This window comes from Phocoena sinus, chromosome 6 (assembly GCF_008692025.1).
Source record: "Phocoena sinus isolate mPhoSin1 chromosome 6, mPhoSin1.pri, whole genome shotgun sequence".
In the NCBI taxonomy this organism is placed as follows: Eukaryota; Metazoa; Chordata; class Mammalia; order Artiodactyla; family Phocoenidae; genus Phocoena; species Phocoena sinus.
Genome location: NC_045768.1, coordinates 7,839,592 through 7,862,439, shown reverse-complemented (window position 1 = coordinate 7,862,439; position 22,848 = coordinate 7,839,592). Strand labels below are relative to the sequence as shown.

Sequence of the window (22,848 nt, the reverse complement as noted above, 5' to 3'; positions counted from 1 at the left end):
GAGCCCCAATCCCCACCCCCAGACACGTGACAACAGCCAGGACAGGCTTCCAGAAAACATGTTTACCCATACACTCCAGAGGTGGCCCTGGCAGTCACAGTTCAAAGGCCCCTTCGCCCAACAAACCTCCAGTTCTGGGTTGCCCTGACTAGGGCGACAAGCCTGGGAAGTGTGGCGCACCAAAGGCAGGTGGAGAGAGAGTGCAGAGAGGAAGGGCCAGGGCTGGTGCTCGGTTGAAATTCATGGTGCTGGTGAATAGGGGGGTCGCCAGCCCCGGGAGCAAAGGCCACCGGACAGACTCAGAGGTGGGACGAATCCGACCCAGATTACTCAGGGAGCAGGGGTAGGGAGGAGGGTGCAAAGGTCACCGCAGCCCTCCTCTTCTCCCCATAAGTCTAGAGGCCACTTGAGATGGCTCCAAGTGTCCCCAGGGTAGGGCAGGAAGAGAATTCGGTCTGCTCGGCACATGACAGGAGGCAGGATCCATAAATTAAATGTTTTTGGTGGAGTGTGGTCGGAACAGAGGCCTGGTGAAGGCGTTGTGGCTGGCTGGGCGATGGGGCTACTGGGTCCTCCAGGATGGGTGGGCGAACACAATGGGCCTCTTCTTGGCCCAGCGGGAGAACACAGCCTTCTCAGTGATGAAGCGGTGAGCGCTGCGGGGTGCCCGCTCGTGTGCCAGGTACATCTGACACTCGTCCAGCCGGCCCTTCTCGAAGTAGTGGTAAGGCACCGAAGGGTGGCTTTTCTCCCTGTGGGTGGGGAACAGGGATGAGCGTGAGGCACCAGAACTCGCCCGCCTCCCACCAGACCCTGCCGCCTACCGGACCCCCTCTCGCCAGGTACTACAGGCCACAGAGCCCGATGCTTGGTCCCAGGGGAGGCCAGAACAAAGGAGGAAAAGGGCAGCCCCTGAGGATCCCAAAGGCCAGGGTTCAAGCCCTGGCTCTGCCTCTTGCAAGCTGGCTGACTCTAGGCCAGAGACGTACGCCGTGAGCTTCAATAACCCATCTGTAAAATGGGGATGGTGATTATCTACCTTCTCGGCTGAAACCACAGGTCAAAATATGCAAAGGGCTCTTGGTGAGGGAGCCCTCGTTCACCGCAGCATGGAGCTGCCAGCCCTGCACACCCAGCTACTCACGGGCTGTCTGGCCAGGTGCCATGGCAGAGGGCACACGGGCTACCCACGTGTATCTATCTCACCCACGTGCTCAGCAAAGAAGTTCCAAGAAGAACAGAGGGTGAAGACGTGGAACCCTTTCAGTTCAATTAGTTACGATAACGTTGAGCTATATAATATCACAAGTCAGAACTTAGGTGTAATAGATCACTGACACCATCAGCCCTGATGTCGTGGTAGGCACTTTGGTAGATTATTCTCTCTCTAAACCTTTCCATAACCTTCTGAGGAAAGTGTGATTATTTTCTCTCTTGGACATGAGAAAATAGAGGCTCTGGGAGGTGGCGGCCAGGCCCAAAGGCCACACGGGCAGAGCAGAGGCTGGTATCCAACCTGTTCCAGAGGCCGAGCTCCTTCCCACCCTGTGCCTCGGCCACCCATTGGGAAGACAACGCACCCTCCAGCATGGACAGGGCCCACGCATGGTGCCCTCCCGCCCGGCGCCTGGCTGCCCTGACCTGCAGTAGCTGTCGCTGACCATTCCATAGACCACGATCTCCTCACACAGCTCCAGGGCGAGAATCATGGTGAACCAGCCGGTGCTGAGAAAGGAGCCCGACTGCCTCCTGGCAGAGGGAGGGAAGCAGTCAGCCAGCCGCGACCCCCAACTCAACTGGGAGCAAGGTGGCCCCAGCCTCAGCTCTCTCAAGGCACAGCACTGGTTCCCCTCCCAGCCGAGGGCCACTCACCTCCACCTCTACCGAGGGGCTGTGGGGTGATTCAGTCATTCAAACTGAACACCTCCCAAGCCCTGTGCTGGCCTGAACCGGCCCCGCCCATTGCTAACATTCTCAAGGGAGTGGGCAGCTGGGAGAGAACTGCTGGGAAGAAACAAAAGAATGGGAGGACGGAGGTCAGGTGGCAGATGCTCCTTCATTTGGGGTCAACATGACACTCCATCCACATCTGGAAGCAAACAGTCATTTGTGGGAGGACCTGGGGGAAGGAACAGCACGTGCACGGGACTGCAGGTGAGAGCAGTGTGGATGTCTGAGGAGGCCCAGACGGCCAGGGTGGCTGGAACAGGGTAAGCGAAGGAGGATGAGGTCACAGAAGCAGGCAGGGGCCAGATCATGCGGGGCTTGTAGGCCAGGGGAGGGAGGAGGTGGGAGTCTGGACTCTACTCTCCCCATTATGCGAAGCTGCTGTAGGGTGAGGGCAGGTGACTGATGGGGTGAATTCCCTGGGGCAGTTGGAGCTCAGACTGCAGGGGGTGCTGCGAGAGCAGGAGGGGATGGTGGCTTAGGTCAAGGTGGCACCCGTGGGCACGGGAGGAGATTCGAGAGCCCATCGTACGTGGCGGGTGATGAAACAAGGGGAGTCAAGGGCAAAGCCCAAGTGTTTGTCTGAAAAACTGGAGGCTGGCAGCCGTATTTTCTGAGGTGGGGAGGTGGCAGGGAGGAGCCCGTGCGTGGAGGAGGGGGCCACAGGAGTCGGGGCGCTCTTTTAGGCGTGTGGTAGAATGAGATCTTGAGGGCAGCGCCTGGTGCGTGAAAAGGGCTGTTAGAACTGTCACTGTTGCTTTCCTTATCGGGAAGGGACGTCAAAGACCAGTTCAGGTCTCAGAGCATCCCCTCCAGAGAGAAGAGCTCCCTGACGCGGGCCCACACCAGTCACCCCACAACGCGTGCTGGCGAGGCCGAACGCCCCTCACCACCATTTGGAATTCTTCATCTCTAAGAGAACTCGATGAACGACAGCCCTCTGATTCCCAGCCCCCATCAGAGGGCAGGACCACGTCCGCCTGTACCACTGCTGAGCCCCAGCACCTGACAGAGCAGACCCTCGATGGACCAGAGGCTGCTGGAGAAGGCAGGCCCCCAGCCGCCAGGGAGACCCCAGCAGGCAGGCCCCTGGCTCACCGGTCCTTGCCCGTCTCGTCCTGGAAGACCTGGTCGCAGTAGGCCATCATGCGCTCGGTGAAGGTGTACACCTGCAGGCCCGGGTACATCCTGGTGAGTTGCAGCAGCATGCGGTAGGTGCGGCCGCCCAGCGCCCGGTCCATGTGTCTCCCCGGGCCCCACACCACGTAGACGGTGTCGCGGGCCTGCTGGAAGTAGTGTGAGTAGTTCCGCAGCAGCAGCGGCACGCTCGTGTGGGAGATGACCCGCAGGGTGCTGCGCCGGCCCACGTCCGCCTCGAAGCCCACGGTGGGCGCCTGGTTCATGCGCAGCACACACTCAGCACCGTCGATCTTGGCACCCAGGCCCGAGCCCAGCATCTGGCCCGAGCTGGATACCACGGCACAGCTGCGGCACGGCTCTCGGACCAGCGGCTGCAGGGGGAGGTAGAGAGAAAGAAAGTCCTGGGGGGCTTCCTTGGTGGCCCCCTGCCAATGCAGGGGACATGGGTTCGAGCCCCGGTCCGGGAGGATCCCACATGCCGCGGAGCAACTAAGCCCATGAGCCACAACTGCCGAAGCCCATGCGCCAAGAGCCCGTGAGCCACAACAGGAGAAGCCACTGCAATGGGAAGCCCGTGCACCGCAACAAAGAGCAGCCCCTGCTCACTGCAACTAGAGAAAGCCCGCGTGCAGCAACGAAGACCCAACACGGCCAAAAATAAACGAAATGAAATAAATTTATATAAAAAAAGAATGAAAACTAAAACAATTCTTTAAAAAAAAAAAGAAAGAAAGTCCTGGGCACACAGCTTCCACCTGACTGCTCCTCCACCCAGGAACACCCCCTGACCATACTTGACATCTATATCAGTAAGATGTATCAGTAAAGGGATGTAAGTCCCTTTATCAACCCATTGTGCAGATGAGGAAACCAAGGCTGGGCAGCTGGAGTGACCTTCTCAAGGTCAGACCAATGACAAGTGGCAGAGCTAAGATTCTGTGTTCAGGGAATCTTCATGCTTCCTCATCAGCCACATTCCTGACCCTGGTCTTTATTGCTGAGGCCCTAAGAGGCCCTACATTGCATTTCCTCATTAAGGTTACATAAGCAAATATTTATAAAGCATTCAGAGCAGTGCCTGGCACAGACTGGGTGTCATGTATGTGTTTGTTAGGTAAATATGAACCTCAGCTCTTCGGAATCACTCTTAGGTCACTCCCTCCTCTGCCCCAGTCCCATTCTCATTGTTCCAGTGTATAAGTAAAAGCAGTCTTTAGTGCCCACGACAACATTGGGAACCTCTGGTTCTGAGCCTCAATCCTGGCTCTGCCCCTTCCTAGCTGTGTGGGCTTAGGCAAGTCACTTTGCCTCTCTGAGCCTCAATTCCCTCATCTGTAAAATGGGGATGAAAATAGCATCTACTTGACCAGGTTGTAAGGAAGAATTCAATTAAAAATGCCTGGAGAGTGATCAGCACAGACCAAGGGCACAGTAAGGGTCCAACCCTCACCTCATTATCCCCCAAGAGGCGGAAGCTGAGCCAACAAGCCTGCAAACATTCACTGGGTGTCAGGGGTCAGGGCTCCCAGCAAAGGACTTGCTGCCTACCCCAGGCCTCCATTCCCTCCTGGGGGAACACAGGTTTATGGAGGCGTGTAAAGGATATGGGAACATTGATTCTAGTCAATAAAAGACACAGTGCTGTAGCCCACTCAGGGACATTTCATGTCTGACATAATGTTGACTTAAGAACTCGTAGCCCCAGTTTCCATGCCCCAGCAATAAACAAGACTTCCTTATTCTGCCCTCAGTTTGAGCCTGACCTGACAACTGGGGTCTGGTCAGATCCAAGGTCACCATCAGCCCCAGGAGGTGTTCTGCTTGTCCTACACAGGGTCTTTAAGACAATTAATACTTAATAATTTATAAAAATCAGCCCTTTTGACATTCCAAACTTAGATTTCGTGCTCTGTTAACAAACTTGGGGGACTTGCCTGGTGGTGCAGTGGTTATGAATCCACCTGCCAATGCAGGAGACACAGGTTCAACCCCTGGTCCGGGAAGATCCCATGTGCCACAGAGCAACTAAGCCCGTGTGCCACATCTACTGAGCCTGCACTCTAGGGCCTGCAAGCCACAACTACAGAGCCCACGTGCTGCAACTACTGAAGCCCGCCCGCCTAGAGCCCGTGCTCTGCAACAAGAGAAGCCACTGCAGTGAGAAGCCCACACACCGCAACAAAGAGTAGACCCCACTCGTCACAACTAGAGAAAGCCCGCGCGCAGTAACAAAGACCCAACGCAGCCAAAAATAAATAAAAACCAAACAAACAACAACAACAATAAAATTTAGAGGATCTGGCCACCCTGGGCCCACGTCACCATGAGCTCTGAGCATCTGAAATGAACATTGGCCATGACCATGGAGCTGGGACACCGTCCACCCAGCCCACCTCGCCATTTGTCCCACCTGGCCAAACCTGCATGGCACTTTAATTTGTCCCCCCCGACCCCAGCTGTTTTTGCATCTTTTTTTTTTTTTTTTTTGCGGTACGCGGGCCTCTCACTGTTGTGGCCTCTCCCGTTGCGGAGCACAGGCTCCGGACGCGCAGGCTCAGCAGCCATGGCTCACGGGCCCAGCCGCTCCGCAGCATGTGGGATCTTTCTGGACCGGGGCACGAACCCACATCCCCTGCATCGGCAGGCGGACTCTCAACCACTCTCAACCACTTCCCACCAGGGAAGCCCTGTTTTTGCATCTTCATCAAAGATTTACACAGCACCCGTTCTAAACACTGTCCGTGAATCATCCAGTTGGACCTGCACAGTAACCCTACCGAGGTAGGAACCGTAATGACAGCCTTTTACAGATAAGGCAACTGTGACTCAGAGGGATGAAGGTCTGAAATAGGTCTCCTCCAAGCCAGGGTCCCTGAGCATGCCTCCCTCTGACCAACGTTCAGAGAGCTGTCAAACTCTGAACTGGGAGCTTCCTGCACCAGGTGTCGTTGGGGGATGCCTTTGAGAAACTTACCAGATGGGGCCGCTGAAATCAGGGTGAAGGGGGTAAAGTGCTCCAAACCTCGCCCAGCAGAGCAAGCATGGGGAGGTGTGTGCCGTGGGGCAAGGGGCCTCAGCTGCCTTGTCACCCCCGGGCCCCACTGTCCCTGTCTCCCCCAGAGGGAGAGCTCTGGGGCTGATATGACTTTTATCTGTGTCATCTGTATCCCCAGCGGCAATCAGCACAAGGCAGGACACATCCAAGGCACCAAAGACACACTTGCTGAACAAACGGATTGTGCGTAGACAGGTAAATCTAAAGATGCATGCATCACCGGGATGTGATGACGTCTGGCTCCCCTCGCTGGGCTGGGAGTTCCAGGTGGCCACCCTGTCTGATTCACCTTTTTTTATCCCCAGCACCCAGCTGAGAGCAGCCAGGCAATTATTTGTTGAATTAAAAAAAAAAAAAAAAAAAAAGACATGTGGGAATTCCCTGATGGTCCAATGGTTAGAGCTCGGCACGTTCACTGCCATGGCCCACGTTCAATCCCTGGTCAGGGAACTGAGATCCTGCAAGATGTGCGGTGCGGCCAAAAAAAAAAAAAAAAAAAAAGACATTTCCTCTTAGAACTTGAGGCTCAGAGAGGTAAAGTGACAGGTCAGCTTGTAGACAGGCTCCAAGCCCAGGGTCCAGGCTGGCCTGACATGAGCCCATTTCTCACAACCCCAGAGAGTTGAGGGCACCCTGGTAGCCTTGGCCGGGCCTGCCCCCAACATGTTGCCCAGCCAACTCACCTTGCCATCTGGCACGCTGCTGTAGCCACTGAAGTGCTGGGGCCCTGGCACAGTGGGCCTGGAGTTGATAGAGAGGTGGGAGTCCAGGCAGGAGGCCAGGGAGGAGGGCAGGCAGGCCCAGCAGTACAGCAGGATGTAGGCAGCGGAAAAGCCCAAGGAGCACAGGAGGAGGAGGAGGAGCCGACCCTGGGGAGACAGTTGTCATGGGGTGGGAGTGGGGGTCGCTGGGGCTCCTAGAAGCTTCTGCAGGGGTGCTGTACCCCAGCCTCATGGGTCCAAACCCCAGCTCAGTAGTTCCCAGAACATCAGCAGAGGCCACCATCTCTGTTAACCAGGCCTTCCTCTGGGCTGCCAGGCTCAGAGCACATGACCCTGAGATGAGCCCTATTATTATTCCTATATTCTAGAATAAGGGAACCAACTTGGGGTGAAATGGGTAGCTCAAGGCCACACAGTACGAAAGTAGCAGGGTGGGGCCTCAAAACCAGAAACCGTGCCCTTAACCAGAAGCTGAGCTGTACTGTGCAGCCTTGGGTATAACTCTCCACCTCTCTGGGCCTGCTTCCTCTTTGAAACAGATAATGCCCACAGCGTGAATTTACTGTGAGGACAGTGGCCAGAGCACTACCGTGAGGCGCTGTGCATGTGAGGACAGGAGAGTGGCCCATGAGAAGGGCAACCAGCCCCCTTCAGACTCTGGGATGAGGCTGCCTGCGTGCCCACAGCCCATCCCCTCCCCCAGCTGACTCAGTGGCCATCCCCCTAGCTGATGATCGCAATTTGGGTCAGCAGACCGGGTGAGTAAAGGGATGGTAGAAAGGGATGTGAGGGCAGCATCGTTCAACGAACGGTTTCAACAACTGAAAGCTGCAGCCCAGAGGCTCCTGCCTCCAGAAACGACGTGCCAAAGGCCATCTGAACCAGGAAGCCCTCCTGGCCCACTGCCCGGCGGGCAGACTTGATGAGTAATCCCCACCAAGCCTTCCAGGCGGGGTCGCCTAGTGGGGGACACAACCCGGACACGCCATTGTGTGCTGGGCCACCTTGGTCACCATCTGTGTCTCTCTGGGTGCTAACTTTCTCCCAGCCTACCCAAGGCCCAGGTCCCTCTGCCACCCCTCAGAAACCACTGGGTGGCTGGCTGGGGCTCTGTGAAAACCAGAGGTGAAAACGTAGCCCCCCAGCTCCCCCAGGCATATCCTGCCAGAGGCCCTCGCTATTCTGCCCACAAGCCACTTCAGCTTCTAAAAATAAATCTCTGTGTGGCCAGCTGTGCGGAGGAGGGGGTTCAGCCCCTGAGGCCTCAGGCTGTGCCTGGCACCTGGTCCCCTGCCCACAAGGGACCCAGAGACCTTGATTCAGGCAGCCGTGGCTGACGTCCCACAACATCCAAGGCTCTCACCAGGGGCTGCTGAATAAAATCAAGAGCAGCTAAACTGAACTTTCACAACATATCCCACTCCCAGGTAGACAGATGCCTCACCTGGGTGACCTCGGATGCTCACAGGAGGTAGTGCTATTATCTCCACTCTACAAGGAAGGGGGCAAGGCCCGGAAACCAGAGATGGAATGCCACTTGCCTGGGGCCACACAGCCTGCCAGATCAGGGCTGGCCTTTGAGGCCAGTCTGGCCTTCTCCTCAGCTCAGGAGCAGTGAAGTCGGAAATGACAGTCAGCCCTGGGGTGGGAGAGGCTACTGAGGCTGCTGTGCCAGAAGCCACCTCCAAGTCCCCTGTGAGCCTTCCTCCTTCCACCACTTACCGGAGCCTTCATGCTGTCACTGCCGCTCAGCAGCCGGGTGGCTGCTGCCTCCAGGGATCAGGCTGGGAAGGGATGGGAGCCGGGGACCTGCCAAAACCCAGACACTCAGGGCTGGTTCCCAGGCCTCTGAGGAAACTGCCCAGGGAAACTGAGGCAGGGGACGGTACAGGCCGGGGTCAGGGCAGACGGCTTCTGGGAATCAAACGCCTTAAAGTCTCCAAACACGGGGAAGCTCTGTCCCCATCCTAAAGGAGCTGGAATCAGTGACCCTTGGGAAACCTCCAGCCAACCCAGTCCCCATTGCACAGATGGGGAAGGAGAGGCAGACGAGAGGAGCCCTCGGCTCAAGGTCATCCCTCGACTCTGGGTTGGACAGAATCAGGAGCCTGGAGCCTCGACTCCCATCCCAGCTCTCCTACCTCACTAATGGAGAGGCCTGGGGCGGGACGGCACGAGGGATTTCCACCCCACTCCCAGATTCCACCACCCCCTCACCCGGCCGGGCGCTAACCTGGAGGGCAGGTTGGGACGCACCGGCTGCTCCCGATCCGCAGCTCCGAGCTCCATGACCCGTGGGTCGGGCGAGCCGGGCAGGAAGCCGGAGGACCTGGGCGGAGGCGGTGCCGTCGCCGCAGCTTCTGGAGACTAGAAACTGAAAGGGCGGTCGCTGCCGGCGGCAGGGGCGGGGTTTGCCGGGACGGGGAGGAGACAGGGGCGCTGGGGGCGGGGCTGGACGGCGGTGGCGGGGCTTACGAGCGCGGCTTGCGCGGCGTGGGTGGGAAGTACACGGCTGGCAGTGGCGGAGAGGCCTCCAGGACTGGCGGCCGGGCCTCGGCAGCTGGGGGCGGAGTCTGAGCTCCAGCGTCTCCCCTCTTCTGCCCTCCCGCACGTCTCCCAAGCTCCTGCGGGAGGTGGGTTGGGCGGTCCGCCTAGGAAAGGGCTAGAGGGTGTCGGAGCCAATGTGCCGTGGCTCTCTTGTCGTCCGGACTGGAGTTTCTCCATTTATGAAGTCGGGCGGCGGGGGTCGGTGCGGGAGGCGGTGCGGGACGGTAATTAAACGGGGTTTTAGGCTCAGGCAGCCCCGGGTTTCAAGCTTGGTAGGGTTGCTAGGTTTAGCAAGTAAAATACAGGATGCCCACTTATATTGGAATTTCAGCAACAACCAATAAATATATTAGAAATATGAAATTCCAGTGTCATTGGGCATCCTGTATTTTCTCTGGCAACCTTACCTGGACTACCTCGGGTGAGTTCACCTGAGCCTCAGTTTTTCTCCTCTGTGGAGTGGGGATGATGATAGCACCTACCTGATGATAGCATCTCCCAGTGAGATGGTGCAGAGGCATCTTGTGGCAGAGCCAAGATTCAAACCCTGGGCAGTCACTGCAGAGCCAGGGCTCTGACCACCTACTTTCATCTCCCAAACACCCGCGTTTTGATGCAAGATCCAGCGGTAAGACCAGGTTAGAATCACAGGACTGGGGATATACAAAACGTAACCATGGGACTTCCCTGGTGGTCCAGTGGTTAAGAATTGGTCTTGCAATGCAGGGGATGCCGGTTCGATCCCTGGTCAGGGAACTGAGATCCCACATGCTGCAGGACAACTAAGCCTGTGCCGCAACTAATGAGCCTGGGTACTCCAGAAACCGCGCACTGCAACTAAGACCTGATACAGCAAATAAATAAATAAACATTAAAAAAACCAAAAACCATAATCAGTATTCAATTCATGAGTCACACAGCACAGGTTAGTGGGAAAAATAGAAAAGGGGGTAACAAACAACTCCAAGGAGAAGACTGGGAAGGTCACGTCTCAGCACGAGAGAGCAGCAGGCTTTGGTCCAGCTGAACCAGAATCTCATGACAAATGGGAGTGGGAAGTCGCCTTCTGCTCCAACAGAGCATCCGTCTGGAACAGCTCTCAGCAGCGTGGAGTCCTCCAGCAAAGAGCCTTCAAGTTGCTCAGTCTTGTGGTCTCATTTTAAAGGATCTGCCTGTAGGGTGTAACACTTATGCCCCAAAGAATCTTGTCTCTATCAGTCTCTGTGCCAGTAGAGTCTTCCTGAGGAACCAAACAAATTCCTTGTCTAAAGCAAAACTACTGGGACTTCCCTGGTGGTCCAGTGGTTAATACTCCACGCTCCCAATGCAGGGACCCCGGGTTTCATCCCTGGTCAAGGAACTAGATCCTGCATGCCACTGCACGTGGCAACGAAGATCCCACGTGCCAAAACTAAGACCCAGTACAGCCAAATAAATAAACACTGTTACTTTTTTTTTTTTTTTGGCTACGCCAGGCGGCATGTGGGATCTTAGTTCCCAACCAGGGATGGAAGCCATGCCCCCTGCAGTGGAAGTGCAGAATCTTAACCACTGGACCGCCAGGGAAGTCCCTAAAGCAACACTATTAATTTATGACACTCAGACACTTGCACTCCTGTACTGGACAGTTCACAACAGCTAATATGGAAGTTCACATTGGCCACTGTGACTCCATCTCGAATTACTGAGGTTAAATCCTATGAGTTTCACACAAGATGAGGAAGAATCATGGTACAAAAGAAGTCACACTATAACACCCCCCTTCTCAAAGTGTCCTCCAATTCGAAGCCAACTCAGTGTAGGGCCCCTGCAGGTGCTGAAAGGTGTCGCATTCGAAGGCTCACCTGGGGTCCCTCGGGGATTCAAAGTCAAGTGCTTTCCGGGGCCAGATAGGATTGAAGGGGCAAATAGGAGGCAATTGGGAGAGGCGGGCCTGGGGTAAAGTGGAGAGCATACTTCCCATCTAAACTGTCTTTCTTTTTTACAAAATGCTTTATGAGCATTGAAAGAAAGCTCATCTTACCACACGCACCCCCTTCTGCAGGGCCCTGGCCTGGAAACCAGCCTGGGCTCCAGCTCTGGTCCCATTTCAAACTCCATTTTCCTTTTCTAAGAGGTTCCGGTGTGGGCACTACAGCAGGGTATCTGTGTTGGGTATCTGCACCCAGATCAGCAGCTTTCCAGGGCTAGCACTCCATATGCAAAGCCAAATTCCCCCAAGCCGGTGATCTAGGCCCCCATGCCTCTCCCCATCCTGTTGGGGGCTCTGTTGAAGCAGCCCTGCCCCCGGGGCCTCCGTTGAGCACAAGCCTTCCTTGTATCCCCCACTCCAGCCTGGGCACACCTCAGTTCAGTCTCTCTCCGTGGCCCCATCCCCAAGGGGAAAATGATGAGATGTTCCCTATGGATTCATTGATCACCCACAATGGCTGGTGATGATTCCTTCCCCAGAGAGGCAAATCCTTCCTTGCTAAGGCCGCATGGAGACATGGTCAAGTTCCTGTCTTGACAAGCCCAGACATGCCCAAATGTCCTGGGCTCCCAGAGTAGATGAGGGTCATACATCCACAGTGGAACTGACACTGGGAAGTCCCACAGCCTCAGATGAAGCTCTTCAATTTGGTTTTGGCAAAAGTCCTCTCCTAACTCTTCATAGAATAAGGAGGCCCTCCTGCTTCCTTCTTAATCACTGTCCACCCACCCTGGCCACCGTTCCAATCTCCAGTTGCATTGAGCTCGTTCCTACCTCAGGACTTTTGCACTTGCTATATCCTCTACCTGGACTTCTCTATTCAGATGGCCAGCTCTTTCTTGTCATTCAGCTCAAATATCACCTCCTCAGAAAGGCCCTTGCCAACTTTTCTATCCAACACGGCACCACCATCCCTGTTGTCCCAACCTGATTTATGTTTTTCATAGTACTTGTCACACTCTGGAATCATGCAGTGTATTAACTGGTTTTCTTGTTTATGGTCCATCTGCCCACCAGCTTCTAAGCTCCATGCGGGCGGTCAGGCCAGTCATGTTCTTAGGGCATTTCCAACACCGGCACAGTGCCTGGCACACACTCAGTGCTAGATAATGTCTGTTGAATGAGCCAGTTAGAAGAGCCAGGAGTCCTGGGCCTCGTGAGACCTTGGACAAGCCACTTCCTTTCCAGCCGCAGGCCCTGCCTCAGCCCATTGCCAGAGACCCAAAGTGGGTAGAGGCTGAGCTATCCCCATCTATGAGCGTAGGGCTCAGGCCCTGACTCAGCCCTGTTGGATCCAGATCCCAGGGAAATGTAGGGCCAAACCCCAGTTTCCTGCTGTGCTGCCCTCCCACCAGAGTCTCCACGACCCACCCACCTCCTTAGTGATGACCTTAATGCACTCTATGTCTCAGCTTCCTGCTGAGCCAGAACAAGAAATGCTCTGTGGCTTGTGCCAGCTCAGAAAGGTAGAGTAATCACCCAGACTCACCCAGGCAGCTAGGGGTGAGGTCAATTATATATGTGTATATATATACCAGGAACCCGCACTCCAGCCCTGCAGCATAAGATTTCCCTTTCCTCTCCCTTCCCCCACCAGCCATTTTTCCTCCTTTTCTCTCAAGGCCAATGGAATGGCAGTGGTGGGTGAGTGAATTTCCCAAGGTCTGGAGTCATCCAGTCCAGGGATCAGCCATGGGCCCACAAAGCCCCCTACACCACCACACTGTCCCCCCAGCCCCAAACACCAACCACAGTGTCATGTTTTTCTCTCTAGTGCCAGGCTGTCTCTTACTCCAGGTCTTTGCTGTGTCCTTGGCTTGGGACCCTCCCAGAGCTGCATCTGATTCTTCTGGTCTCAGTGAAGGGGTTAGAGCACACCCACCCATCAAATAATTAGGTAGAGGCTCCTTCCCTGAGCTCCACAGCCCCACGTTCCTTCGCAAGGTTTTGTCACACAGGTTGCTTTTGTCACTGTCCCCCCGCCCCAACCGACTGTGAGTTCTGTGGCGGTGGAATCTATGCATCTTGCTCCACCCCACGTCCCCATTTCCCAGCAGAGGGCCTATCACATAGCAGGTGCTCGATAAATATTTAATGAGTTAAATGTTTCCATTTTAACGATTAGACCACTGAGGCACAGAGAGGTTTAGCACCTTGTCCTGATCACACAGCCAGGCCCCAGAGAAGCTCTAGAGGAAAGGGCCACTTGGGCATGGTCGGATTGGACTGGGGCCAAAGGCAGAGTTGGAGTTTCCTGGAGGAGGGAGAAGGAAAGATCACAGGCTATGCAGGCAATTTTCTTCTCTGCTCCCAGTCATGTCTGTGTGTCCAGGTCCCTCCATCTGACCACCAACCCCTGCTCGCATTTCACAGATGATAAAAGTGACTCCCAGAGGAGGGCAGAGCTTACTCAAGATCCATAGTGGACCGCAGTCTAATGTTTCCCAGAGCTGAAGCCCCCCCACTCCCCCACCTCCTCCCACCTGCATCCTAGAAGAGCAGGAGTGAGGGGGGCCACCCCAGAGGGAGGCCAGTGGGCCCTGCTTGAGCCAGGGCAGGGGGTTGGGAGGCCCGGGTTCTTGGGCTGGCCTTGCCACTTACCCGTACTAAGCCCCTTAAAGTCTTTGGGCCTCAGTTTCCCCATCTGGACGACAAGGGGGCTGGGCTTGGTGGCTTCAGCCTCCCCGCTTCCCCAATGAGGACAGGGCTGTGGGAGCTGGTGAGTAAGAATACAGGCTCCTGAGTCCAAAAGTCATAGTTGTGTCCTGGTTCCAGCATTTATTGCTGAATGATCTAGCTCCGTCCCTTCACCCCCTGAGCCTTCATTTCATGGTCTGTAAAAAAAAAGAATAATAGCATTTTTTTTTTTTTTTGAGGATTAAATGAGCTAATGTAAGGGAGTCCCTGATACAATGCCAGGCACAGCATCCCCAGCAAAATGAGTTCATAATATTAATTAGGGGATGCTGCCCTCTGGAGGCCAATAGGAGGAACAACAGGCGAGGAGAGCCCGACCCTCTGCCCGGGCCAAGCTGGAACCCGCGTCCCCAGTGGGCGACCATTGTCCAGGTGGGGAGAGCGCGGCTGGGCTCCGGTCACTCGGTGTGCGCCTCCACCCACTGGCAGAGGCGACGGGCGTAGCGAGTTGGGCTGACGGTGGAGAAGGTCCGGCCTGGGTAGCGCAGCGTCTTCCACAGGTGCTCCAGCCGCTTGCGGAGCCCGTAGACTGTGGCGAGGTCCACGAGGCCCAGGAAATAGCGTTGCTCTGGCCCGTCCAGGATGTGTAGGGCGTTGGGGGTGTCGGGCAGCAGCCGGCGGTTCTGGGCTTCCGGCTCCTCCAGGCTCTGTACCCCTCTCATAGACCTGGGGGCAGACAGGAGGGTGAGGTTACCACCTCCTCCAGGGAGCCCCAGCCAATGGACCCTGTCAGCATGGCCATGCTGCCCCTGGGTCATTCCCACATCTCCCGTGTGCCCGGACCTGTGATGTCAGATAAACTGGGCGGCTGAGTAAAGGGCAGTTGATGGTCTGAAGCTGAGCTGTCCATTATGCAGCCAGCAGCCAGCCATATGTGGCCCTGAGCACTTAAATGCGGCCAGTCCCAAATGAGATGAGCAGTAGGTATAAAACACATACTGGATTTCCAAAGCAGTGTGAGAAAAAGAATGTAAAGTATCTCATAAATGTTTATATTGATTAGATGATGAAATGATAAAAGTTTGGATGTACGAAGTAAGTGAAATACGTTATTAAAATTATTTTTACCTATTTCTTTTTTACTTTTAAAAATGAGGCTACTAGAAAATTTAAAACTACATGTGTGGCCCGCATTAAATTTCTACTGGGTAGCGCTGGTCTAGAGCATTTGGGTCACACAGACTCTGGCTCTGCACTTATGTGCCACATCGTTTTGGGTAAGTCCCATATTTGGGTACTTCCTCAACTGCTGTTTGGGGTTATCCAACCCTGGAGTTTCAGGGTGGCAGAGTTGAAACCTTGCAGACAAAGTCCAACCCAAGTTTGCAGATGGTGTGTCTTTTTGCCTCAAATTGTATTCCAAATCAGAAGGTGCCTCTGGCTGGGCCCCCAATCCCAACCAGAAGCAGGCTCAGTCCCCTAACGTCGTCCTCTTGTGATGGTGGGAGTTTGGGAGTGGGGCTCGCAGGGCGGGGTCGCTGAGGGCTTTATCCCTTCCCTGCCCAGGTCTTGGGGGAAAGAAACCAATCAAAGAAAGTCCCACCCAAGCACCAACCAATCAGAACCGAGTGGTCTGGGAGCCCAACAGAGCGCTGGTACTCTCTGCAGTGCCAGGGTTAACCTGGGTGTGGTGGGTTCTGAATGAGGGGCTGGGAACTGGGTGGGGGTGGGGCTGTAGCTGTGACCTTTTACCAGGCAGCATGGAAAAACAACCGTCGTATGCACACTTGGGTTTACCTGCTGAATGACGGCTGTAATATGAGCACTATCTGGGGGTAGAGGGCAAGGGAGAAGCTGACCTAGGTTGGATGGGCAGACTTGGTGAATTCTGTGCCCCATGGCAGGCATTCCACCATCTGGTCAGGATGTGCCCACCAAGCCATTACCTTGGGTTGTGCCCAAGACTCACCCATCCCAAGGTCTTCCTCCAAGGGGTGGGGATGGGGGCTAGTGAGTGGACATCATTTTTCACTTGTCCACCCACTGGATCAATGAACTTATTTCCTTGAAGTGCCTGTCTTAAACCCTGAGTAATTCGGTTCAACCACAGATGTGGGCCTTGGAGGACTGAAATGCAAGTCACTAACCAAGTACTAACATGAATCCTCAAAAGTCATTCTACAACTTCACTTCCTCTCTCTGAGGCTCAGTTTCCACATCTCTAAAATGGGAATGAGCCCATCCTCTCAATGAGGCTCATAGTCAGCATGCAAAGATTGGCTGCATGCAAGAGGAGGCAACAAGGTGATGGTGCCAGTGGTGATGACTTCGGGGTCCTCAAAGTGAAATGACCGAGTTAAGGGGCAAGGGCTCTTTCTAAGGCAAAAATTAAATAGGTCTGAAACCTTCAATGGCTCCACATCTCCTTCTGGAAAATGGGCAGATTCTTCAAAAGCTCAACTGGATTTCACCTGGTCTTTCTTCTGCTGAGATCCATCTGTGCCTGCCACCCCTGCCGGCCAGGCTTCTCCAGCCCTCTACGTTACACACACACACACACACACACACACACACACACACACACACACATACACACATACACACAAACACTGCACTTTTCAGTCTTCGAGCCTTTGCCTGTGCTGTTCCCCCACTACACTGTCTTTTCCATGTTCTCATCACCTCATTCTTGATGTTGCCTCTGGGGGGCCCACCTGGCTGTGCGGAAGATGAGGCCACTGCTTGGGCCCTGCTCATCCTCATGGAGACGCTGAAAGGCCATCAGGAGGCTGTAATCCAGCACGTTGAGCTCCCGGAGGAAGGCGGTGTCCAGTTCCATCTGGCGGAGTAGCCAGCTCCGCTGGGGCCCTGCCGGAGCATCAGTGCCCCCACCTGAGTGCTCGTTGTGTGCCAGGCAAGTTTCTGAGGGCTCCACACACATCTGCCCTAGAAGGGCAGATGTCATTACTGTCCCATTTCACAGATGAGGGAACTCATCTGTAATTTGCCTTGGTCACCTAGCTAGAAAGCTGTGGAGTTAGGATTCTCTGCCTGACTCCAGAATCTAGGCTCTTAAAGACTCAGGCAGGGGGGCTTCCCTGGTGGCGCAGTGGTTGAGAGTCTGCCTGCCGATGCAGGGGACACGGGTTCGAGCCCCGGTCCGGGAAGATCCCACATGCCGCGGAGCGGCTGGGCCCGTGAGCCGTGGCCGCTGAGCCTGCGCATCCGGAGCCTGTGCTCCGCAGCGGGAGAGGCCACAAAAGTGAGAGGCCCGCGTACCGCAAAAAAAAAAAAAAAAAGACTCAGGCAGAGAGCAGTGCCAGGGACACCCTTCTAACTTCACTCTAAATGGAGGAAGAGCAGGTAGTGACCGCCCCCGTGGCTCACCCAGGTTGATGGTCTTGCCCTGAAAGTTGAGGTCTTTCAGCACCAGGACAAGGGGGCTGCCCTCAGGGGCGGGCTCCACCCAGCGGCTCACCTCGCAGCCCTTGATGTCATACCTGGGAAGTGAGGGGTGCGGGAGACAGAATTCAACCTTATACAGACTTGAGACATACAGGGAACTCACGCGGTAATAAGAAACAAGAGCTTCCACTGGGTGACCGTCCAGATTCTCAGCACAACCCCAGTCCGTTACTGTCCCCGTGTTAGAGATGAAGAAAAAGCCTCAGAGAGGTTTTTTGTTTTGTTTTGTTTTGTTTTTAATTTGCCCAAGACCACACAGTGAGTAAAGGGCAGAGCAGGGATTCCAACTCAGGCCCTTGAACGTCCAGTCCAGACTTTACTCCTGCCTGTAACTGCCTCTTGGCACCTTGTCATCCCTGGGGTATCCCAGACAGAGGGGCCCAACCCTAGACGCAGCAACAGAGGGCATGAGTGAAGTCCGCGCCCTGGGAGAGCATCAGCGTGGAGCTCGCAGGCAGAGGCAGGGCTAGGAGGCTCAGAGGGCCACCTGCAATCAGAGGCTAGTTTGAATCCCTGCTCCTCATCTAGTAGCTGTGTGGCTTTCCCCTCCTCAGTTTCTCATCGACAAAATGGGGATGATAAGGACAGCTACCCCTCAAGAGTTGTTCTGGGAATAAGGAAAATGATGAATGTATATGTCTCAACACAGCGCCCATGGCATACTGAGTGCTCAGGAGATGCTGGTCCTGGGAATCACTGTCTCCGACCCGTCAGGAGATCTTGGTAACGTCCCTTCTCCTCCCTGCGCCTCAGTTTCGCTGTCTGTCTAGTGAGTGTGGGTGCTTCAGGTGGCACATTCTGGGTGGGGCGGGGAGGCCGACTCACCTCTCGGAGATGCGGCTGGTGGGATAGAAGACGCTCTGCATGATGATGAAGTATTTCTGGAGACGGGGGTAGGGAGTGAGGGAGGACAGGATCTCACCCTCCAGCCGCCCCATCCGGCCCGGCCCCCTCACCTCAGCCTCACCCACCTTCTTTCCCCGGGCTACCCGCAGACTGTGCACTCCTGGAAAGGGAGAGAGCGTCAGGTAGAGAGGCCCCAAACTCGGCAACGCCGGGTGCATCCTGCCCCAGTTCCAGGCCATGCCTCCTTCTCGCGATCCGCCGCATCCCGAGCCTCCAGGCCACGCCCCCAGACCCCTTCCCCAGCTTGGGGTGGTGTCCCAAGTCGACCCGCTTCTAAATTTAGCCCCAAAGATGCCGTGTCCCCCAGGCCTAGCCCTGCCCATATACCCTCCTCTCGGGACTATTCAATCCCAACCCCGCCCCCTTTGGGCCCCGCCCGAGGTCTTGGCCCCGCCCACAGACCCCCGCCCTCCTACGTTGCTGTCTAGGACCCGCCCCCCCACTGAACTCTGCCCCCAGCCGGCCCCGCCTCCTGTCCAGTCCCCTCCACCCTGCTCGGGCTCAGGTACCCTACGCCCCCCGTCCTGGAACCGCCCACTCCCTGACCTCCTCCCCTTCTCGCTCTCTCTCTTCACCCCTCCCCTCGTCCCGCAGTCCCGGGTCCCTGGCCGGTCATACCCAGCAGCCGCGCAAGCAGCGAGTGTGGGTGCCGCTGCAGGTGCTGCACGTAGCGGGGCAGGTGGGCGAGCAGCGCCCGCACCTCCCGGCGCCGCAGGGTCTTCAGGAAGAAGCGCTGGTCGTGGCTGGGGGGCGGGACGGAGAGGTCACTGACCAGGTGGGGCAGGAGCCGCGTCCGCACCGCCCCTCTCGCCTCCTGCCCTCGCCCCCAGTCTCTCCTCCTCCATCTGACCGCTATCCGGCCCTGACCCACCCTGACCTGGCCATGCTGTCTCTCTCCTCAAGAGCCCCCCTCCGCCCCGGACACCTCTCGCACCCTTTCCCCACCCCATCCACCAGCTCACGACAGGAAAAAGCTGGCCTCGCTCTTGGAGGTGCTGAGGAACTGCAGGTAGGGGCCGCCGGGACCCAGCGCAGCCTGATAGTCCTCCTCTGCCAGCCCTAGGGAGCGCCGCAGTCGGGCGAAGGCGGGGCCAGCCAGGGTGCCCAGCTCGAAGCCCTGCGGAAAGGAAGAGCAGCCCCGAGAGTGTCCCTGGGGCTCAGGTGTGTGCAGTTGGCTCTGGCGCGGGAGGGTCAGGGTAAGCACACCCCTCCTGCAAAGCCCCGGGGCAAGCCGTCATTCCCACTGCACAGATGGGGAAACTGAGGAGAGGAGCAGGACACACCCCCTCCCATGCAGCACTCGGGCTTTCTACCTCGTGAACCTGGGTCAGGACCTCGGAGAAATCCTCCTCCGTGGGCAGCCCCTGTAGCAAGGAGCAGAGGGGCTCAGGGCAAGTCTCAACCCCCCAGTGCCAGGCCAGGGTCTCCAAGCATCCTGTACCTAGCCTCACCCCCGTTCCTCTCCTCCAGCCAGTGGGGACCACTCTGGGTGTGCCTGAGTTGGGCAGATAGACTGCCAGCCCTCCCAGAGCTGGAGGGAGGAGGAGAGTAACCCAAGGCAGGTCCTAGGTGTGTCTCATTCACTGCTGGGTCCCCAGCACCAGTCTCTGAGCTAGAGCCTGACGCATGTGCCCAGACACACGTTGGCCAAAGTGTCGCCAGATGCCCTCCCAGTCAAAGGGGATGGCCTAGAAGCCTAGAACTGTCTGACGCAGCCTGGGAGAAGCAGGATCAGAGAAAGCTTCCTGGAGGAGGTGCCCCCTAAGCTGAAATCTTAAGGGCAGTGGAGAGGAGGAGCAGGGTGCTCACAGGAGCGGGAACAGCAGTGGTGGCCACCAGGAAGGGAAGGAGAGCCTGAGTGACTGAAGCGAGTCAGAATGGACTGGGGAGGAGGCTGGACAGTTGGCCCTTGGGGTTGAGCCAGCAGGACCGTGAGGCCAGGCTGAGTATTGGGGAGCCATGGAAGATTTTCAGCAGGTGGTGAGATTTAGAGGACTCCTACTCTCTCCCTGGACCTCCAGGTCCTGTGCTAGGACCTGGCTCACAGGATGTGGTCACACTGTGCACATGTATGCACACACACAAACAACATACATGCTCACCCGGGCCGTCCAGCTGCTGAGCTTGCAGTGGACGACCCTTTCTGCTGAGCCAGCCTGGCCCCAGCCTAAGCTCCGGGGAGGATGGGCTGGGCTGGTGGGGTGGGGGCAGGGTCCCTTAACCACACACCCTGGCAGAACCGGGAGGGCCTCAGAGATTGTACAGGAGGGGCCTCAGTACAATCCCTCCCATCCATTATACAGAGGTGACACTGAAGCCCAAAGAGAGGCAGAGACCCACCTAGATCACACATCAACCACCCGGGTCAGGGGCTTTCTCGCACTCCCCACACACCCTGGGCTTTCTGGCTTCCTGGCCTCAGCCCCCACCTCAGAATGTCCCTCCCTCCCTGCACCAAGCCCCTGCCTTCCTCTCCTTCTATCTAGCCCGCTCTGTTCCCCAGCCCTGCAGTATTAGCAGGACAGGGCATCAGCCTGGTCTTGCTGTCGGTGCTGTGGAGGTGTATGGGACAGACTGGCCACTCACCGTGGGCGGGTGGTCCATGGACACTTGAGTGGCAGCCCACAGCCCTGCCTGCATCATACACGTCAGCTGGTGCAGCTCATGCCCTGGGCCAATCTCAAACAGGCCTAAGCGAGACTGCTTGTGTCGTAGACGCCAGAGGAGGCCACGGCGGCCAGAGCTCGAGGTGGCAGCTCTGTGTCCAGCCTCTGGGGAGGGGGTCAGGACCTGGGGTGGGAGGCACCAGAAGCAATGAGCCTGAGGCAGCAAGCATCCCACAGGTGAGAGACCCTGGTCTGAGTCCCACATCCACTGCTTGTCAGCTCACCCCTCATCCCTCTCTGCCTCAGTTGTAAAATGCAGATAAGGCTGGTACCCACCTCACTGGGTGTTGTGAGGGGACAGTACCTGGCATGCAGTCAGCACCCACAATAGTGATGTTTATTATCAGTAGGCAGAGCATTTGTTCTGCAACCTCTCACTAGCTTAGGTAGATCACCTAACCTTTCTGCACCTCGTTTTCTCCTCTGTAAAATGAGAACTATAATAACTCCTTCGTGGCAGGTATTAACTGTTGTTACTGTTGAGTTTGAGCATCCTGCACAGGAACTCCTTATAGTAGGAGCTGTGATGTCAGTGATTCAGTCATCTATTCCACTCGTCTATGCCGAGTTCCTCCAGGCCAGCGCGGAGGGTCAGCACGAAGCTGAGATCATAGCTGCTGACCCCTTCGCATTGGGCGCCCACCATGTGCCCAGCACTGTCTGAGAGCTTGACCTCCTAACAGCCCTATGAAGGAGAAGCTTTTATCATTGTCTCCATTTTCCCGATGAGGAAACTGAGGAAGTTCTCGGGGGATACCCGCCGGACTCCCCGCTTCAGACCTGCGGCCCCATGTGGGGCGTGTCCCAGTCCCGCCCAGTGCAGGACCCCTTCAGGGCTTGGATGGGGGTGTGTTCGCCCTGCACGGGGAGGGGAGGTCCTGCCCCTGCCCTCCAACCCTTTCCTTTCCTGTCCTCTCTCGGGTCTGCACCTACCTCGTGGGGCCCCGGGCTCGGCGCGGCCATCGCCCCCGCAGCAGCTTCCCCGGGCTCTGGCCGCGTCCCCAGCTGCCGGGCCGCCCCGCTGCAGGAGCTAGGCCCCGCCCCTGCTTCTGGATCGACCAATCGAGTGGTGCAGGTCACGGCTGCACCCAATCCGAGCCGGGGCGCTGGGGGTCGCCTGCGGGTCCCGCCCCTGGGGCTGCAGCACCCTTCGGACCGCGGTCCAGGGCTGGGCAGGGCCGCCGCGCGTTGGTTAAGGTCCCCACCGGGGGAAGACCCACATTCCCTTCCTGGGGTGGGAGACTCAGGTCTCGGGGCGCTCGGGGAGGCGGGTAACCTAAATCCAGTCCCGCCCACACACCCTGGCGTGAAATTCCCACCGACCGTATTTCGGGTGAGGAAACTAAGGTCCAGAGAGAGAAGTGACTACCTCCAGGTCACACAGGAAGTCAGGGGCGTGCATTCATTCAACACTTATTTTGAACATTCACTATGGGCCGGGAGCAGTGTAGGCCGGGGTGGCGTGGGGGGGAAGCGGATTTTAGTGGTGAGTGAGAGAGAGGAACACAGCTGCCAGCGTGAGCCTTTAAAAGCATAAATCGCATGATGTCACTCGCGCGCTCTAAGCCTCCAGTGGCTTCCCACGGCACTGGAACAAAGTCCAAACATCTCGGCGTGGCCCCAGGCCCATCCGCCCACTCTCCAGCCCCATCTCAAATCACTGTCCCTGCACCCAGCACACGGTCACAGGGGCTCCCGGCTGGCCCTTGGCCACCGAACTCTCACACCTCCGGGCTTTTGCAGGTGCTGTTCCCTCTGCCTGAAATCCTCCCCCACCTCCACCCTCCACTT

General features: G+C 56.7%; 2 protein-coding genes across 8 annotated transcripts; both read right to left on the bottom strand.

Moving 5' to 3' along the window:
• Window positions 1-40: 40 nt before the first annotated feature.
• Window positions 41-9,240, bottom strand: ST6GALNAC4 (ST6 N-acetylgalactosaminide alpha-2,6-sialyltransferase 4). Of its 4 annotated transcripts, none has more exons than XM_032634719.1 (6): window positions 9,098-9,233; window positions 8,587-8,673; window positions 6,826-7,011; window positions 3,046-3,458; window positions 1,642-1,749; window positions 41-752 (listed from the first exon to the last, which is right to left on the bottom strand). In XM_032634719.1, the coding sequence occupies exons 2-6, from the start codon at window positions 8,596-8,598 to the stop codon at window positions 563-565; spliced, it is 909 nt and encodes a 302-aa protein (XP_032490610.1). In that variant the 5' UTR covers window positions 8,599-8,673; window positions 9,098-9,233; the 3' UTR covers window positions 41-562. The 4 variants fall into 4 exon arrangements, with proteins under 4 accessions (XP_032490610.1, XP_032490612.1, XP_032490613.1 ...); XM_032634721.1 differs by having other exon boundaries at window positions 9,121-9,232; XM_032634722.1 differs by lacking the exon at window positions 1,642-1,749 and having other exon boundaries at window positions 9,098-9,240.
• A 1,348-nt stretch (window positions 9,241-10,588) lies between these two features.
• On the bottom strand, window positions 10,589-22,079 carry PIP5KL1 (phosphatidylinositol-4-phosphate 5-kinase like 1). Of its 4 annotated transcripts, none has more exons than XR_004350419.1 (11): window positions 21,991-22,079; window positions 20,978-21,181; window positions 19,705-19,755; window positions 19,354-19,508; window positions 19,010-19,134; window positions 18,457-18,491; window positions 18,311-18,366; window positions 17,408-17,520; window positions 16,735-16,966; window positions 13,985-14,746; window positions 10,589-10,651 (listed from the first exon to the last, which is right to left on the bottom strand). XR_004350419.1 is itself a non-coding variant. In XM_032635427.1 (10 exons), exons 1-10 carry the CDS (start codon window positions 22,018-22,020, stop codon window positions 14,479-14,481), a joined length of 1,191 nt encoding a protein of 396 aa, XP_032491318.1. In that variant the 5' UTR covers window positions 22,021-22,073; the 3' UTR covers window positions 14,147-14,478. The 4 variants fall into 4 exon arrangements, 1 of the variants encoding a protein (XP_032491318.1); XR_004350418.1 differs by lacking the exon at window positions 10,589-10,651 and adding an exon at window positions 13,462-13,637; XR_004350420.1 differs by lacking the exons at window positions 10,589-10,651; window positions 19,705-19,755 and adding an exon at window positions 13,531-13,637.
• Between the last annotated feature and the right edge of the window lie 769 nt (window positions 22,080-22,848).